The 18,493-nt window shown below is 45.0% G+C and overlaps 1 protein-coding gene across 6 annotated transcripts in view; it reads left to right on the plus strand.

Moving 5' to 3' along the window:
• The window catches only part of LOC310810852 (tropomyosin alpha-1 chain-like), a gene marked incomplete at its 3' end in the record, with an annotated part of 25,599 nt that continues 7,106 nt past the window's right edge, over positions 1-18,493 (plus strand). Inside the window, exons 1-9 of one of the 6 annotated variants that reach the window (XM_083678715.1) lie at positions 1-247; positions 1,797-1,922; positions 9,256-9,389; positions 10,323-10,440; positions 10,592-10,662; positions 12,388-12,463; positions 14,729-14,791; positions 14,987-15,056; positions 15,252-15,330. In XM_083678715.1, coding sequence (XP_083534841.1) covers positions 134-247; positions 1,797-1,922; positions 9,256-9,389; positions 10,323-10,440; positions 10,592-10,662; positions 12,388-12,463; positions 14,729-14,791; positions 14,987-15,056; positions 15,252-15,330 — 851 coding nt within the window. In that variant the 5' untranslated portion in view covers positions 1-133. Of the gene's footprint in view, positions 248-1,796; positions 1,923-5,411; positions 5,569-5,859; positions 6,168-9,255; positions 9,390-10,322; positions 10,441-10,591; positions 10,663-11,529; positions 11,606-12,387; positions 12,464-14,728; positions 14,792-14,986; positions 15,057-15,251; positions 15,335-18,493 lie in introns of those variants that run through there. The other 5 variants (XM_083678716.1, XM_083678711.1, XM_083678712.1 and 2 more) reach the window with 5 other exon arrangements.

Here is an 18,493-nt window from a genome sequence, read left to right on the forward strand (position 1 = left end):
CTCCCTGTCTCTATCTGTCCATCTCTCTCTCCCTCTCTCCCTCTGGGCTCAAAGTTGTCCTCCTTGAGCCCTTCTCTGCAAAGTGATCCACGTCTATTTCCTCGCCTGACGAGCCCAACCAAACTCTGCGAAAATGGAGGCCATCAAGAAGAAGATGCTGATGCTGAAGGTGGACAAGGAGAATGCTTTGGGAGAAGCCGAGCAATCTGAGACCGACAAGAAGGGAGCTGAGGAGAGGAGCAAACAGGTGGGCCCATCTAGCCTAGCTTAGCTTGTTAATGCTAAATAAGTAAGTAGCCTAGGTAGGCAGGTGATGCTGACTCAATGATGCTAACCATGCACATTACTGTAGTTTGGCATTGCCTGCCACAGCATAGCATGCTAACACAAGCAGGTGAATTGTTGCTAAGATGCTAACAGTTCCCCTTCAGGTTTAGTCAGAGCAAAGAGGAAGAGGAGGTCAACTGAAGGTTAATCTTGGAGTAAAAATGGGCCAAACATTAACACAGAAAAAGTGCTTGAGTAAAGTACTCAAACTACATGTTATTACCAATTAATAGTCAATAATATCTAGACCTATACGCCATGGTAAGACTATAAGACAAATATTTACTATTTGTAAATTTGCAAATAAAAAGAGCTGATAATAACCTCCAACGAAAACCACAAGTTAACTGGTTATATAATTCTGTATGTATTTCAATAATTAAAATATATAAAATATGAAACATTTCTATTTAAATATAATAAGAAGCCGGCTGGATTGTGGTCAACGTAAAAAAATAAAATAAAGTATATATAGCTAAGCTAAGATAAAGATACTAACTTAATTGAAATATACAGTATGGACATTTTGGATTTTTAGTAACAAATAAAGAAAGCCACTTCATAGAAAATAAAATATCAATAGGCTCACATCTGCAGGAAACTTTAGAAAGTTAAAGATAGAAGAAGCATTTGTTAAGGCCTAAACATAAGTTGACAGACAGAGCAGAAAAGACAAAGACATATTATATCCGGATCAGAAAGCGATCCTTGTGTTCCAGAATGCTCCATAAAACTATAATAAGACCGTGCAGACATTCTTCTCACAGAGACAGCTGTCCTGCTCTCAGGTTGGAATCTAACAGTGGGTTGGGAACAGTGGCAGAAACAGACAATGGTTTCTGGGATATTAATAACCTTATAGCGTTGACACTGTAACTCAGCACCATCCTTTTTGGGGACCAAGACATGAGTGTGTAGAACTTTTGTGCTAAGCTCACCCCAGCACCAAACTCATGACTCATAGTTGTCGTCCAAAGCAACAATTTTCCTATACAGTTTTACACAAACAGTCTCATTAGCAAAGGACTGAATTCTAACATAAAATATGTGCTTGCTGCTCAGATGTTTGCACAAATCTCCCATTGGCTTCAATGCACGATACACAAACTTCTGAAATGACATGCACTAATCTCAAATTAGGATTCAGCCCTTAGTATGTCTTTGAAAAACTATAATATTGGTGATACCTACAATATACCTTTCATAAACTCCTCTGTTCACCTCATGAGTTCTCTGTTTGTGTTTCTCCCACTCCTCAACCATGTCCCTCGACAGTACATCCTAGCTAAATCTTGCTAATATGTTTTCCCTCAATCATTGTCCTCTCATACCATCTCTTCCTCACTCTGTGTTCAATTCTCACTGTCTTTCTCTGTTTCTTCTATCTATTGGTATCTCCTTATCTTTCCATCTCCTTCTCTCTCCTCTACCTATCTCTCTCTCACACACACACACACACACATACATAGCATGAGGATGAGTTGCTGGCCATGCAGAAGAAGCTGAAGGGGACAGAGGATGAGCTGGATAAGTACTCTGAGGCCCTGAAGGACGCCCAGGAGAAGCTGGAGGTCGCAGACAAGAAGGCTGCAGATGTGAGTGGCACCATTGCACCAAACACACACACACACACACACCTCCCCAACATACGTCCAAAACAGTCACACTCGCTAACAGACAAATGCTCACACACATACCCCTCATCTCCACCACAGCTGTTGTGATTATTTGAATAGAAAATAGATCATAGTATTACTTTTGAATCTCCTTATTGTTTCAACATCCAAATCCTGAATCTCACATTGACATTCCCTCAGTCTCACTGCTCAGACACACCATATATTTGGAGTTGGACCGAATCCATGTTGGCACCAAACATTCCAAGATAACATTCTCACTAGCATTTTTTTTTACAAGAATGGAACAGTCTTGAAAAGTAGTGTTAGTGCCTCCCTGACACCCATTACAATTCAATATTCTTGCAAAACTCTCCCATTTCATACAAGGAAACACAGTGTATGTTAGTCGACATCCAATGTGTGTATCCCTTTGAGTCAGTTCCTCAAGGTATTTGGTGGTTTGTCTGACATATAGTAGTCATACATCTGAGTTTGTTGGGTAGCCACCTGTTGCACCACATTGTCTCCATGGATCGTCAGATAGTCTATTTTGACAAGGGGTGCCTCATTGTGTCTGCATGCCGTCGGATATAGTTATCGACTGTCCCAACTGCGCGAAGCGTCATGGTGAGTGGGATGAATACCGATTTCCTGGAATATAGCGGTGTGTCAGGAGCATTACAAGGTGGAGTCATGAGTTATGAGGGGAGCCTCTTTGTGACTACTGTATAATTCTCCTTCACTCCAACTCTGTCCAGCCAAGTGTTTCCCCACTCACACTATCATGTACCTTATGGTTCTACCTACATCGTCCTCCATCTCGATTTCTATTTTCTCTGCTCCCCACAATATCCACCTACTTTTCTCCACTGTCTTCAGTTTTTCTTGACTTTCCCATTCCTTCTCTCTCTCTCTATCTCCCTCTTTCAGCCCCATGACAGTGATTAATAGTTTTTGTCAGGGCAGAGCTCCCCTAATATAGCTGCCCACCTGTCACAGTAATAGTTTGCCTTGTTATGGCAAAGCACTGAGGAGGCGCTCCCATGCCAAAATACCAGAGGGGTTTAAAAGACCCCCCACCCCTGCTGGCTCATACCATGATATAATTGTCAGATAGAGTCTGAAGATAACATGTGAAACACTACTCACATCTACAATTAGGTAGGGTTATTTTAGGAGACAGAGAGGTAGTAGCTTGTCTGCCCAATGGATGACTTTTCTGAGCAGAAGAAATGATGCGCCAAGAACACAAAAGACAAAAGTATTTCAACGATGAAAAACAATGTGTTGAAGTGGGTTTGGATTCTGAATCTAGAACTGTGAAAAAGTGGTCACCATCACTTTGAGTTATTCAGTAGATGGAGAGAGCAGGAAGAGACCTTGAGGGGATCGAGAGTCCTCTGAGAGGAGCGCGATAACAAAGCATAGATGCCAAGGCTTGCATGGCATCTGGTGGCAAAAGAGGACAACGCCAGTTTAATATCACAGGGTCAAAACCGGTGGTTTCAGTTGTCAGAAAACAAGGTGTCAATGAGGGAAGAGGCACAATAAGGCGGTGACATCTACACGCATACTAAGAAGCTCTTTTACACAACGTGTGGCGATGTGTAACCTGATACCGCACAAGAAGAAAAAAGGCCACCATAAGCTATACACAAATCCCTTCTGGCCCCCACCCTCACCAACCAATCACCCCCTGCTCTGGCATCTCTGTGCCAAGCCTCTCAAAGTCCAGAAGAGTGGGTGGAATTGATTCGGATAGTGTGTCACTCCACCCTGCACCCAGCAGGGGATTAGAGCTCTCAGCCTGGCCATGTCACTGCTGTTATTATTCCTGTCATCATTGTGTGCCCAGTGACTGGGGAGAGGTGGGGGGGGATGATTCATACTGTTACACCTTCAAACTACTCCGGTTCAAAGGTTATTGGCACTTCCAGACTGGTGTAATCCACCCTGGAGTCGTACTGTGAGGTGTCAACTGCTCCATTGCTGTGGATTAGGGATCTGGGTGATCGGGTTGCTGGTTTGTTGGTTTATAAACTCTCAATTAAGTGTCCTAGAACATTGGATTTGGAGATGCGCGTGTGGCACACAATTAGTTTCTCATCTAATGTACAGTAGTTGCAAGGCATTTCCAAACTCTTCATTTGAGATAGGCTTGAAAACTACTTCCAGTAGAAGTGAAGGATGTTTCATCACTTGAAATCTTATCTTATTTTTGACACTTCATTTGATGAGTAGTGAGATATGTTGCCTATTTGTCAGGGACAAAAACATGCTTCTTTATCAGCATGTTTTCTAGTGGTGCTAAAGAAACTTTCACCTTAATCAAATTAATTCTGATTATCCACTTTTAGCCCTATTTGTCCTCTGTCCCTTATTTGTCTCAAGTCAGACAGTGTGACTCCCTCTGCACTGAGGCCGAGGAAGACAATGAACTAAACATGAAATACAATTTAGCATGTATACATGTCACCCTACATTCATATGCCCCCAAAAAAATCTGGAGTCAAAGACAAATATTGCTTTTGTAACACACTTCAGGAATGGGACATGGTCCCCTGGCCTCGCTTATACAAAATAACTGTGACACCGGGGGCATCTAGTGGTCCGACTAGGATATTACATGTGATTGTGGCCATTCCCAAGTCCACAACCTGCTGTCCAGGATACACATTTCAAGATGCATGAAAAGGATAGAGTAAAGTATCTAAATATAGAATCTTTAGGGTAATATGTTTTGTGATTTATGACACAATGTAGCCTTTACAGTCTCTTTACAATATATATAAAGATGTGTCAGCTTGGGCATAAAAACATGGTCTCCAGCCAACAGACTTGACAGGCCAAGGCAATATGCGTCCATCTTCACACTAATAACACCGCCCACTGCTCCCTTGCCAGCTTGGACAGATGGTGGAGCATAAGGGGCAGCCAGCGAGCCAAGCACTGGGCCTGGTTACTGTTAGGCTATGACAATGCAGACAGCACAGTTGGTCTGGTACTGACGAAAGTGGCTAACGAACAACGATACAGAGAGATCCTAGGTTTTTATAGAGATAGAGTGAGAGTGAGACGTTAGGCTAACTTTATCTACACCAAAGAGATAGACCGTAGTTGACCGTTTTGAGGTCAAACCTCACACCACCTTACTTCACCATCATGACATCATATGAACGATTCAGACACCAGTAGCAGAGGCGATAAGCTGATGGTAAACGCGTTAGCTACCTCTTCTTGAAAAAGGGCTCCCCTCAGTTTTGAATCTCTGCCTCGAGCATTCAACCAAAGAGATTATCATTTTAAAAAAACTACGAGATGCATTTGGCAATTGAATAAAAGTGGTTATATTAGCTTGGTAACTATGTAGCAGGTTAGTGATCAGTCAAATGATCCAGGTGGCGGGAGGACATCGTGCGTCAGTTCCCCTTTGACAGGGCGGAGCAGAGCGGAAGTGTGCTGAAATAAGGAAGAGAAGAGCGAGGCTACTGAACAGAGGGGGAGAGGGAGAGACACCGATCAACCACCTTCTTTTGCACAATTTCCTTCTTAATTCGGTGTAATTTGTGTGTTAGTCTTACATAGATCATTGTAACAACCGCTCGTATCATTTCCTTAGAAAGTAAGTCATACTTTTTCTTGTCTAGGAACTATGATTTGGACCGAAAGCATGTACTTCTTTAACCGCTACTGCTAACTAGCTAGCTACCTCTCATTGACACATCGAGGTGAAAAGTTTGGTTTACAGTTAAGACGAGAATAATTCAGTCGGTTTTGGTCAATCGTGGGGGTAAAACATTTTATGCCCATTGAATTTGCATACTGTATATATATATTTAGTCTTGCTGCAAGCTTTTAGCATACACAGTGTTGAGTAGAGATTGAAAGAAAAAGGCTCTGTCCTGATTTCCAGTTTGGACTCGTTGACGGGGCGTTGCTGTGTCTGTTCGGGAAAACATCTAGTCGGGGAATCAACGTTCGCCAGCTTGCAACCAATCCAACCGGAACGACTTGCATCCTGCACCAGCTAGTTATCTGAAACAACCACATTTATCAGAATAATCTTTGCAAGTTTCATCAACTACAAAAATGGCCGGAATTAATAGCATCGAGGCGGTGAAGCGAAAAATTAAAGTTTTGCAGCAACAGGCGGACGAAGCTGAAGAGAGAGCCGAAATCTTGCAAAGACAGGTTGAAGAGGAGAAGCGGTCCAGGGAGCAGGTAAAGTCATCCTCTAGTCTCACCATCGGCCACGCCTGGCCTTGTATGTCGTTCAGATAGCCGACCAATTGCTAGCTACTTTACTTTTTTTACTTTGAGGTTCTAAGACCATTGCCTGGCTACTTAACATATTCTTGACTGTCTTGTCTGCCTTCATCTGATTCAACTGGACTAGAATGCTCCCTATGCTATGTTCTACTGAATACGTTTTGTTTGTGCAATGTTCATCGCATGTTGTCTATCCGCCATTGAAAGTTGCTCAATACTTCTGAATAATGACCACATAGGTGAAATTCATTGAATAGTTTTAGCCTTATGCATTTGGTCTCCCCTGCAATGTTCGTTTCATTGAAATTTCAGATGTTTGCCTCTAGGCTCAGCACTCAACAACCTGCCAGATTCCATCTTTTCAAGCAGAGTTGTAGTGATGTAAGCGGCAGCTTGCCACAGTGCAACATTTACTGCGCTTTTTATTGCGGTTTTATGGCCGACCTCTTTGGCACAGACCCCAGTTACCATTCTCTAGTTGACTGTAGAACTGCACGCGTACTGATGCTGCAGAGCCATATCTGTATGTCCGTATGGTTTTTCCCCTTTCCCCCTGTGATAAGACTCATGCCAGATGAGCATGTTCTGTCACTGATATGCGCTACATTACAGTCTTTGGCTCAGCGGCTTAAAAGTGGTTTACAGCTACACAATTGTCTTATATTTCGTTACTATTTACTATAGATGCACCTATTTCAATACATGTCACTGCCAGAGCTGAATAAATACCCATGGACAGTGTGTCTGTCAAGTTGGACCACAGTGTGAAACGCAGGCCTGCCCTCCTGTGCTCAAAGCCAGTGACATCGTGAGGCTCCTGTGGTGACACAGGAAGTGTGCTTACAAACTGATTGTTGAGAGGCATTTTTTGGCGCGAGTGGCAAAGGAAATGACAATGAATGACAAATGTTGGTTGCTTTAAAAAAAAAAAACAATTGATGACCTAAGAGGAAGTCCATTGAGAAAGAATGATTGGCCCTTTTTCGCAGGTCAAATCTTCCTTGGCCTAGGAGTTGAACAATTGTCATTTGGCCACCTGTTTCTGAAAGACTACAAGTAGACCACACCTGATCTATTTACCTGCATAGTTCCGCATCTATCTGGCTTTTTAATGTGCAAAATTGTGTCCCAAAGCCAGGAGATGGACACCCAGGCTAACAAGTACAACTTTAATTTTTGTAAAGCTGAAAAAATGGAGATGGGTCTTGGTGAACTTTCATGTTGAAGTGCATTTCAAGCACAACACCAAATGCATGCCCTCCAAGACTCTTTCAGTAATCTAATGAGAATGATGCAACAATGGACACTTCCAGTACGCCTGACCATTGTGAAACCCACTTGCTCATACATAGGAAATGGAGCTAGCTAACAATGCTAAAACTATGGTGACTGAGTGTGATATTGCAAGGGTTTGAGTGATCTGGAGGGGCCAGGGCTGTTGAGGGGGTGCAGATTTGCATATCTCTATGGCGATGGCCCACGTTGGCGAGAGGGCCATTGCTCGTGCAGGCTGTCAAACTTGCATAGCAGTGCCATGGCAACGGTATTTCAATTTGTGCGCCAAAGTTGGTCATTCAGGCAGTAACAGCAGGTTGCCGTTGGGTTGTGTGTGTGTATTGTGTGCATTCGGGACACACTGTCTGCGAGAGGGGGTTGTTGATTGTCTTATGCTGCATCCTCTGTTTGTTTGTTGGCCCGAGTGTGCCGCCATTTCTTTTCACATTCAAGTTAGATTTGCATTGTCACGGTCTGACAGACAGTCGTCTTGCCTAAAGCCATATATAAAATCGGTCCTTTTATGTTTTCGATCTGAAAGCAAAGCATTATGACTCTTTGTTGGCCTCTCATTGGCAGTAACTCGGATCCGAATCTTCACCTCACCACGAATGGACAAGTGGTTTACTCAGAGGCAGTAACATGGCATCGATCTGTCTAGCTTGCGTAGCCTGTGTCTCGGGTCTTTCACAGATTAGCTTAAAGTTTGTAAACAATAAGCCTAGAAGACTGTAGAAACTAAATCAGTATACTGTAAACATGCTAAGTCCTAGCCCTGGCTGTGCCATAAAGCAGTTGTAACAGTAGGTTACTGGTCAGTCCATCTGGCCCTGGCTATCCGAGGCTGCTTAAGCCTCCTATCCGTGTCACTACTTTCTGTGACCTCTATCCCGCTCTCGTTCTCTCATTCTCTCTCCTTACACACATTCTTCCTTTGCTCCAAGGCATTGAGAAGTGGAGGGAGGGAGGGAGGGAGGGAAGGAAGGAGAGGGGAAGGAGATCGAGTCAAGTCTCTCCACGGCACTGAAACATTTATTCACTCCAAGTGCTTTAACCTTCCCCTCGTCCATCTCGGTTTCACGCTCTTGTCGCTTTGTCTCTTCCTTTCTCTCCCCTTTGCCCTTCTGTGCCATTACCCAGTCAGGGCAGGCACATTCTCATCTAGACTGGCCGGCCCAATTAGTGCCATTCAGGCCCATAGAGTCCACTGGCATGTCTGTCCAATACACAAGCACATCAGTCAGGGGTGGGGGGGTGTGTGTGTCAAACGTTTATGATGATAAAATGTGACAGGTTGGTGGCCATTACGAAAAGGCCGTCGTACACACTCGCGTACACGCTTTCCAAGCTCTGTTCCAGTCCTTGCTCACCTCCCTATCTCTCCCTCCCTCTCTCTCTCTCCCACGCATGCAGGCTGAGAGGGAGGTGTATCCTGTAAAAATGTGTGTGGGGGTGTCTGTGAGAGTATGAGTATTTGTTACATCATAGTGGCTGAGGTCTCGAAGGCTGAGGGAGCCTGTATGTGTGTATTTCTGTGATAGTCTGAGACGCGTGGTGGTGCCAAATAAATCAGAGATTTCTCCTTGTGTTGTAATGGTACAGTACACCTACTCTCTGAAGGAGGCCTCTAAATAGGGCTGGGTGTGTGTGAGCACGTTGTAAATGACATCCCTTCTCCTCTCTCTACCTCTTTGTATCCCCTTCTCCCCCCCCCCTCCCCCCCTTCCTTTCTCTTCCTTCCCATCTGTCTCCCTCCCTCTCCCAGGCTGAGGCAGAGGTGGCTTCCCTCAACAGGCGTATCCAGCTGGTTGAGGAGGAGTTGGACAGGGCCCAGGAAAGACTGGCCACCGCTCTGCAGAAGCTGGAGGAGGCAGAGAAGGCCGCAGACGAGAGCGAGAGGTGGGCCTCTCCCCGCACGCTCTTTCACACAGACCGGAATCGCCGGGAGAGTGCTATAGTCTAGATAGTAGTCTCAATAGTCTCCTCTTTTCTCTCCTCCATCTGCACTGACCTGGAAAGAGAGGGGAGCAATGAAAGCAGTGTGAATGGAGGAAAGGAGAGGGCGCCTCTTTTAGACGTTCAAGACGTACATACAGCCTTTGTGTTACTTCACTTCCCCTGACGCCACTTCCTGATTCCCTGTGAGGGAGATTTTGACTTCCTTTCGGGGTTTCAGAGCAGGGAGGTGTGTGTGTGTGTGAGTGGATATATAGCCCATGGCATACAGTATACAGTTACCCTTGTGACTTGTGCACACACACACACACACGCAGTGCCCTCTGACCTCCCTGTCAGCACCCCTCCTCATGTCTGGTCTGCATTAGTCCTCCCACCATAAGGATCTGATATCAGCAGACCAGAGGCTGGGGGGAGAGGGAGTTCCCCACCAATAGAACAGAACATCTGTAGCTGTAGGCGCTCCATATAGGGACTCATGCTAGGGGAAACGCTACATGGGATATTACTGGTATATACATACATGCATACACACACAGCTGAGACATCCTGTCATTGTTTCGGACATAAAAGCTTAGTGGCTTTTTGGTGAGGAAAGGCCAGAAGACCTGACAGGATCTGTCTCTGAGACGCTGGGGCCGACCGACCTTGTCGGCATTGTAATCACCCAGTCAGTATTGGGTCCGGCCCCCCCAAGAATATACATGTTGATGCTATGTGAATGAATGTGAACCAATTAAGAGGCAGTGTCTTTAGACAGCCTGTCCCCATCTCTCTCCCCCTCCCGGTCTCTCTCCCCTCTACCTCTCACCCTCTCTGTTTCTCTCTCTCTCTCTCACACTTATCTTTCTCTCTCTCTCCCTCTCCCTCTCTCAGGGGCATGAAGGTGATTGAGAACAGGGCCCTGAAGGATGAGGAGAAGATGGAGATGCAGGAGATCCAGCTGAAGGAGGCCAAGCACATCGCTGAGGAGGCTGACCGCAAGTACGAGGAGGTGAGCTCATAAACACCCCGCTAACATGTCACACACACACACACACACACACAGCTGGCTTAGAAGAGGGTCCCAAAACTTCCCTGCTTTCTATAGTTTCTTCTCCTCCCTTTCACTCCCTCCTGTTCTATCTCTCTATCTCTCCCTCCAGGTGGCTCGTAAGCTGGTGATCATTGAAGGCGACCTGGAGCGTACAGAGGAGAGGGCAGAGCTGGCTGAAGCGTGAGTCACTTTCTCACTCACACACACACTCACTCAGACAGACACACACATATGTAACATATGTATACCACCCGCCACACGCATACAATCATGCACTTCTTAGTCCAATGCGTGAACAAGAGCCTAAGCGCACCACGCAAACACACACGTAATCAATCTTGCTCAAAGCGTCACACACCTTCAGCCGTGAAACACACAGAGACACACACACACACAGACACACAGGCTGGTGGTCTTTGGAGCCACTGTGGGTCTCTTCCACACCTTTGCATGGTCGTAACTCCACTCTGCAACCAGCAGCACCCCCCGCCCCCCAGTTAAGGCCCCCGACATGGGCTGCCCCGGGCTTTGCCTGACCGCATGACGCATCCGCTCACATCACAGCTCTCCTCACATCGCTAGTGGTAGCTGCACGCCCACTTTTATGATATCCTTGACATCGTCTTGGAGATTTTCCATTGAAGGCGTTAATTGCCCCCTAATTAACTGGAGGCATTTATCTTGATGATGATTTAAAGCTGTATTTATTTGGCAGCAATTTAAGAGATATTGTCATGTTTGAGCTAGTGCTTCAATATGGTATCACTACAGTAGGACGTTAGCATAGTGTTTTTGTGACAATGCTCGTGTAATGAGTCCATCAGCATAAAAGTGGGAATGCTTTAACAGGACCATAACAGTATCCAATCTGTCCCTTTCTCTCTCCCTATACGTATATATACTTGTTGTCTGCATGTGTCCTGGGGTTAACATACCGACATGTCACTCGTGCCCCTACACTCCTCTCTCTCTCTCTCTCTCTCTCTCTCTCTCTCTCTCTTTCTCTGTGCATGCGCTTCTGTGTCATGTCACCCCCCTCACTAACAGCAAAGTCCGGAGGTTCGAGGAACAGCTGAGGGGTTTCGACCAATCACTGAAGAGCCTGCAGGCCTCTGAGGACAAGGTACTGCCTCCATTTGCTTCCTCACTTCCTCCACAGGGACACATCGATGGTTCCTAACAGGGACCCTCGAAGGGTTTTGACCCAGGGTCTCCGTTGTGGTTGTCCCTAAGCAGGACCCTCTGGAGTCAGGATAGGGGGTCACAACAGCAGGGGTTTTCAGCCCTCCTGCTCGTGCTAACACCACAGTCTCCTGCACTCATCTGACTGCATGGCCCAACTAGTCGTACAGCTGCCGCTTCCGCGATCCTCTCCCCCTTCTTGTGTGCTCCTTCTCGCCTCTCGCCTCACAAACACCGTTTGCATGAATTTCACCAACTTCATTGAGACCTAAATGTGCTCCATATTCCAAGTTTGCTGACAGGATTTGAACACAGATATATATATTTTTTTAATTTACAATGGATTTCTAGTCATACTGTAAGTCAATGTGTTTATTTTTATCATCAGTATACTATTTTGTTTGGAGCAGACTGGCTGAGGTCTGGGTTCCCTGCTGGGCCAGTCTACAAGAGGTTAAAGTTCATGCCTTTCTCCTCTGGTTTTTCTCGTAGTAAATCTCTCCCGTCTGTTTTGTCTCTACCTCCCCCCACCCCCTACACACACACACACACATACACACACACCTTATCCCTCAACCTTTGCCCCCCAATTTTCCTCCCCTCACTCCCTCCCTCCCTCTATCTTTCCCTCCCCTTTCCACCCTCTCTCTCATTCCCTAACCCTAAAAAAAATATATATACACCCTAAACGAAACCGGCCAAAAAATTACGAAAAAACTGCAGCAAATGTGCCGAGTTGGAGGAGGAGCTGAAAAATGTCACCAATAACTTAAAGTCCCTGGAGGCCCAAGCTGAGAAGGTAGGAGGAAGTGAAAAAGGGAGGGGGGGGGCTTGCATGCTTTTGCAAAAGTAACCCACATCCAGTCCAGTCCTGGAAAGAACTACAGGTCCAGTGACCAACTAAAACTGTGGTGCCGTGAAGAATATATTTTACTGGAATTGAAATGAAAAAGGAGTGTTGCTGACTGTCCTTGTTGTCCCAACGTTCATATTGAGGTTGTTTACTGACATTGCATCAATGTCATGAATTAAATTATTATTTAAGTATAACCCTGGATGTTTTCTGTGTGCATGCCATTTATTATTACCACAATTCCAAAAGTGTGGTTGGCTTCTAGAGTGGACAGTATTGTTTTTGTCATTAGTTCTGCATGACATTTTATGTTATGAAATGTGATAATTGATTTGAGTCTTAGTGGTTGCCATACAAGCCAAGTGTCTTCACCAACAAGTAACCATTTTAGAGCTATAATTTGTATCGTGTGTGTGTATATATATCTAAAAAGAAAAATCATAAAATTACAATTTCATCTCACTAAATTGAGATGAAAGTTCATGTTCAGCAATGCTGCGTGATGTTAGATTATCTATTGAAGTAGTAGTGGCAGACATCTGTTTGCCTTGTAAAGATGTCTATCTGGCATTGTTGTCCCACCCATTTCATGGGCCCGTGGGATTTCAAAATGTCCCAGAACCTGTTTGGTTCCTGTTTGTGCAACCTCATGCATGTGTACCACAACACAGGCTGAGCTCTGGACGAGGCCAGCGCAAAACAAACCAATCAGACTTCCAACCTCAGGGATGTCTAGATAACTACAAACTCATGTCAATTTACAGGAAGGGCAGCATAGCTCAAGAAAAGCTCTACAAAGTTTGTCAACCTGGACAACAGAATGCCATGTGAAAGACTTGACAGATTTTTTTCAATCTCAGGATGTTTAAAGGCGCAGAAGTTGTCACATGACAAAAGTAATCTCATATTTTTGCCATTAAAAGGAGGGTTGACCAACCAAAAGCCTCCACCGCCTCTCATTTCTCACGGTGAGAACACGGTTCCTCAACAGGACTCTTTTCCTCAACTCGACATCAACTCCTCTCTCCCTTCTCAGGTCCATGACTGGTTTTAAGGCATTTCCCTGGAGGGAGGCTAGCTAGAACTACAGCAGGGGAGTTTGCTCTGTGCTTGTCTGTTGCTATGGCGTAATCCTCAAACTCTGCTGGATAGTAGGCCACACCCTCACTGTGCAGCTGCAAAAATGCAACCCCCCCCACACACTTCTCCTAAACCCCCCATTCCAGAGTGACGACACTGCACTCGACAACACCAGCACTCTGTAGCTCAGAGAAAGAGGCCTTTTCAGCAAACTCCCATAACGACTTGTCTGCCAATGATGTCACCCGACCAGAGAAGCTTGTTTTTGTTTAATCTTCTTCTCTTTTTCTCCCTGCTCAGCTTTTTCTAGCCAAATTAGATGTTTGTTTCTCTCAACTTCTAAAGCATGAGGTTGAGTCATGTTGATCAGTTCACCTTCCCGTTGGTTCTCTAAAAAAGCTTCCACAGCTCGACAAACCCCTGCTTTCCCATTGCCCTCAAACAGCACAATCGCAACAAAGCTGGATAAGTGGGTGGAGTTGCCACCGGCAAACCCCTCCAACACAAACACATACTCCAAATACACAGCGGCCACATTCAAAGCTTTTTGACCACCAGACTCTCTCAAAAAAGAGGTTTGAGAATCTCAAATATGCAGAATAGGACTCTAGCATAGGACTCTTCCCCAAAGGGTTTTTCTCAGCAGGTCAGTATCTGTTCCTCATTACAGTCACAGATGTCCACCCCTCCACTCTTGATTTGACACAGCTAGACCAAGAGGTGGAAAAGATGGCTAGACATAAATGGAGAAGTGCTTGTGGCCTGGACCATGCCAACTAGCCGTTACTTGATATAAGAGATGCATATTTCCCCATTTCGTTTTTAAGATTTGAGCCTCTGTCTGATGTTGAGTATAATTTGTCAGTTCAGTCTCTTCTCTTTTCATTTGGACAGCAGGGTCTTTTTCAGTATTATGCCGCCCTTTTGAGCGTTCCAAATAGAAATGTGGTCAAGCTGTTGCTCCTTTTTCCTTCATGAGAATGAATAATCTCTTCTACACAATGCATCCCTCTGTGAGCGTTCTGTAGTGTAGAATCGTCCTCAATATGCCTTTAGGACTCCCTTGTGTCCCAAACGTGTGGTTCTCTAATGGGCTCTTCTTTCTCTCCCCTCCCTCCCTCCCCACTACAGTACTCCCAGAAAGAGGACAAGTATGAGGAGGAGATCAAGATCCTGACCGACAAACTCAAGGAGGTGAGGTTCTACCCAACCTGGTCCCTGCTGGAACACAAGTAACGCAAAAGTCGAACGCCCAATGGGAAATACTCGATGTTCCCATGTCATTCAGAACTGTGATGCGACTCTTGCGTGTTATTACATTTGTTTGAGTTTGAGTTAAGTGAATTTCCCTTGCTCTCTGTATTGAAAGGCTGTGTTATTGTCACACAGGCTGAGACCCGTGCTGAGTTTGCTGAGAGATCAGTGGCCAAGCTGGAGAAGACCATCGACGACCTGGAAGGTAGGCCTCTGTCTCTCTCTCCTTCTCCCTCCCTCTTATCTCCCTTGTCCCACCATCCTATGTCTGGTTTCACAGTATTGTTGTGATAGGGTGGCGTTTTCAAACTTGACTCTCCCTTTTGCCTTCTCTCCTTCATTCTCCTTTTCTTCCTGGTCTACATCTCCTCATCCCTCTCTCCTCTCTGTGCTTCCACAGATGAGCTCTATGCACAGAAATTGAAGTACAAGGCCATTAGTGAGGAGCTGGACCATGCCCTCAATGACATGACCTCCATGTAAATACCCATGCTTAGGTCTTACCTGTGTGTGCGTGTGCCGTGGGGTGAACTTCGGTGTGCGATGTGGTGTTAACAGTGTGATGCAGTTACCATTTTCAGGTGTTTGATATTTGGGACACAGGTGTCAACTCTCTTGAAGGATTGGAACAGGTTCAGTTGCTAGGGAACTAATGCAGTAGAATGGGCTGTGGTATCCTCACAGTGTTTGTACAGGATATTGTATTACAATATTAGATATTGTATTGACTCGTACATTCCGATAGGTACCCACTCACACATGCATGCGCCAAACTCATATTTGTGTGTTATTAGATGTGACAACTGACACTGCAATTCACATACATTCTTATTTCACTCAGAGTAAATTGAGTACTGTGACACACACACACACACAGTGGTCACAAGTGAACCTGTTGCGGTGGGAAGGCGTGTTCAGGGACCTTCAGCTTCCCCCTTGTGTCTTTTCGCTCACTTCTGCAATGTAACTGCCACGGGCTGTCACCATGGCGAAGGCACAACACGAGGCACAAACAGTGATCCTCAGACCCAGGTAGGATCAGTGCAGCTGAGAAGTAGACACAGCGACTCCCATAGCACACACAACATTAACCTACGCAAAGACCTAGTCAGGTTGTCTGTCAGAATGTAGGTCTGTGGTTGACTAGTCTAGTCTAGCTCAGTCTCGCATGCAGGGTCATTCAGCCGTACATGCCCATCAGCAATTTAGTCAGATATCGGCTACATGAGCAGTCTTTCTTTCCTTACCTCCTTTCCTTCATCAGCATTGATCTAAATGTGTACAGGCTTGCCTTGCTCTTTGAAATCAGTGCAGGTAAAGGATGGGAAACAAGGACACAGAGTTTGGAAGGAGACTTGACAAGGTTGAGATGCGTTCTTGTGTATTGTGCTCTCCTAGCACTTGGTATGGTCTCAGTCCCTTTTGAGTTTGAGTACCCCGGAGGTGTAAAACACTTAACACAGCTCCTGCATGGTGTGTGTGTGTGTGGTTTTGGTGCTGCATGGGCTTTCCTGTTTGTCGTGAGTTTATTCCCCTTGACACCCATGATAACGATAACCATGGTGTGTTGGATTCATTTGTTCATGTGAACATCAGTGTTTAAAATGGCTGTTGCTTCACTCTCTTTATTTCAGATAAAATGGACTCGTTAGATTTCTGGAAAACTCGCCCAATGCACTCTGAATGCGGTCATGGGTTTGACCATTCCAATTTGGTCTACTTGAACTGCCACAACGGTTGCGGTCTCTCTCTCTCTCTCCCTCTCTCTCCCTCTTCTTCCCCGCTCTCTCCTTCCTTCTGTTTGTGACTCATTCCTGATCAGTGTCTCAAGAGAAAGACTCCATGCCCTCCCCTTCGTCACCAGTGCCTGTCTCTTTCTCTTTGTCTCGATTTCTGCTCTCCCTCTCCCTTTGTCACCGGCACAATTACAGCCAGTATGCCGGCTGTTTCTGGGTTATGGTCTTTTTTCAACCTCCTGTCTGGGCGACTCTCCAATCTGTACTGTACTGCTCTCTCTCTCTCACACTAACTCGCACACACACCATCTGTATTTGTGAATGTTTCTCTGTACCAAATGAAGGAAGGAAAAAAAAGAAAAAAGAAAGACTTGGCTGTTGTCTGTGCTCTCTGAGTTCCCTGTCTGAGTTCACTGGGTTTTTGGCTGTCCACACTGTCTGGGTTTTATTGTTTTCTGTCCACTGTGCATCATGATGGCATGGATTTGCTTCACCTGCTGCATCACCGAAGGTGGGTCAGACTGGTCTGGCACATTCAATGTCATTACCTTTGACACCGACACTTTGGTCACTGCCTACTAGGTCTTTGACTGGACCCCTAACTAAAGGCAGAAAGGAGCACTGTTCTGGGGAATTTTTATTTTTTTTCAAATACTAGCTTTCGTGTTTGTCATCACACACTGCACAGAAGACACAGTAAAAAGGTAGATTTGAGGTGTGTTTGAGAGGAGTTTGGTTGAAAACCAAAGCCATGCAGAGGAGCGCCCACAAAAGTATGTCCTGATGTTCATTCAGATTAGACGCATCTCTCTCATGGCAGGTTTGTATAGGAGACATTTGAATTGCACTAAAGTCTGCCTGAAATGACTCCTTGTTATGCATGTATATCTCAGTATAGAAAATGTGCAGATATTGAATTTAGCATATGTAAATTAGCCCAAAAGAAGATTGCTAAGCAGATTTTCTCAGACTGAAAATGAGTTATGCGTCTTCGATATCTCGGTGCAACAGAGGACAAACAACGTTTTGAAATGTTTTCAAATAAAAAGTGATTTAAAGGTCCAGTATGTAGATTTGAGCCTCAAAATAGTGCTGAATGGCTGCGATTGACCAGTAGTGATTAGATCACACCATAAATACTTTTACAATGTGGCCAAAGAGGGCAGCGAAGCCCAAAACAACATTATTCACCTTTTTAAATCTGTAGACATGTCTAGCAGTAGGGAGATATAGTTCATGCGATTAGCTTACTTAGCTGGTAAACTACTGTCTAGGTTGTTGGTACCTATCATGTATCTTGTGCTGGAGCAGGAGGCAGGCTTGTTAACAAGGAGAGCGCTCACTTCACCAGTGCTTTTCATGATGGGTGTGTGTGCAACAAGTAATTCATGATGTCAGGAATTGCACTCAGAAAAAACCGCTTAAATATGTAACAAACTTTGACAGACAAGAATTACAACGGGAAAAAAAAGTGTTGAGGCTTTGATTTCAGTCCAACTTAAAGCATAACAAAATTGCTAATACTGCATTTTTGTTGTGGTATTTGGCTTCAGGAATGTTGATGAAGCCCCATAAGTCTTGCACAGTGTCATGCTATTAAACTCTACCTTGTAACATGGCGGTAAAGCCTTAAATAATGAATAGCTCTGTGTAGCAAACCAACACACTGATGCCCAAAGCATTGTCACCTAAAGGCCTCTACATGCACATAAGCACTCTGTAATTCATACTTCTGCGTATCCTACTGTGCACAGTGGTATAATTTGGCTTTCATATTACTGATTACATAATTGAGAACAGCTGCAGTCAAAGTAGGGTAGCAGAAGTCAGACTGTACTGTAGGCTAGTGGCTCGTTAACAAACAAAGCTAGTAAACAAAGGCTGCCTATATTTACCTCAGGATAGT

Source organism: Argentina silus (assembly GCF_951799395.1).
Source record: "Argentina silus genome assembly, chromosome: 10".
Taxonomy (NCBI): Eukaryota; Metazoa; Chordata; class Actinopteri; order Argentiniformes; family Argentinidae; genus Argentina; species Argentina silus.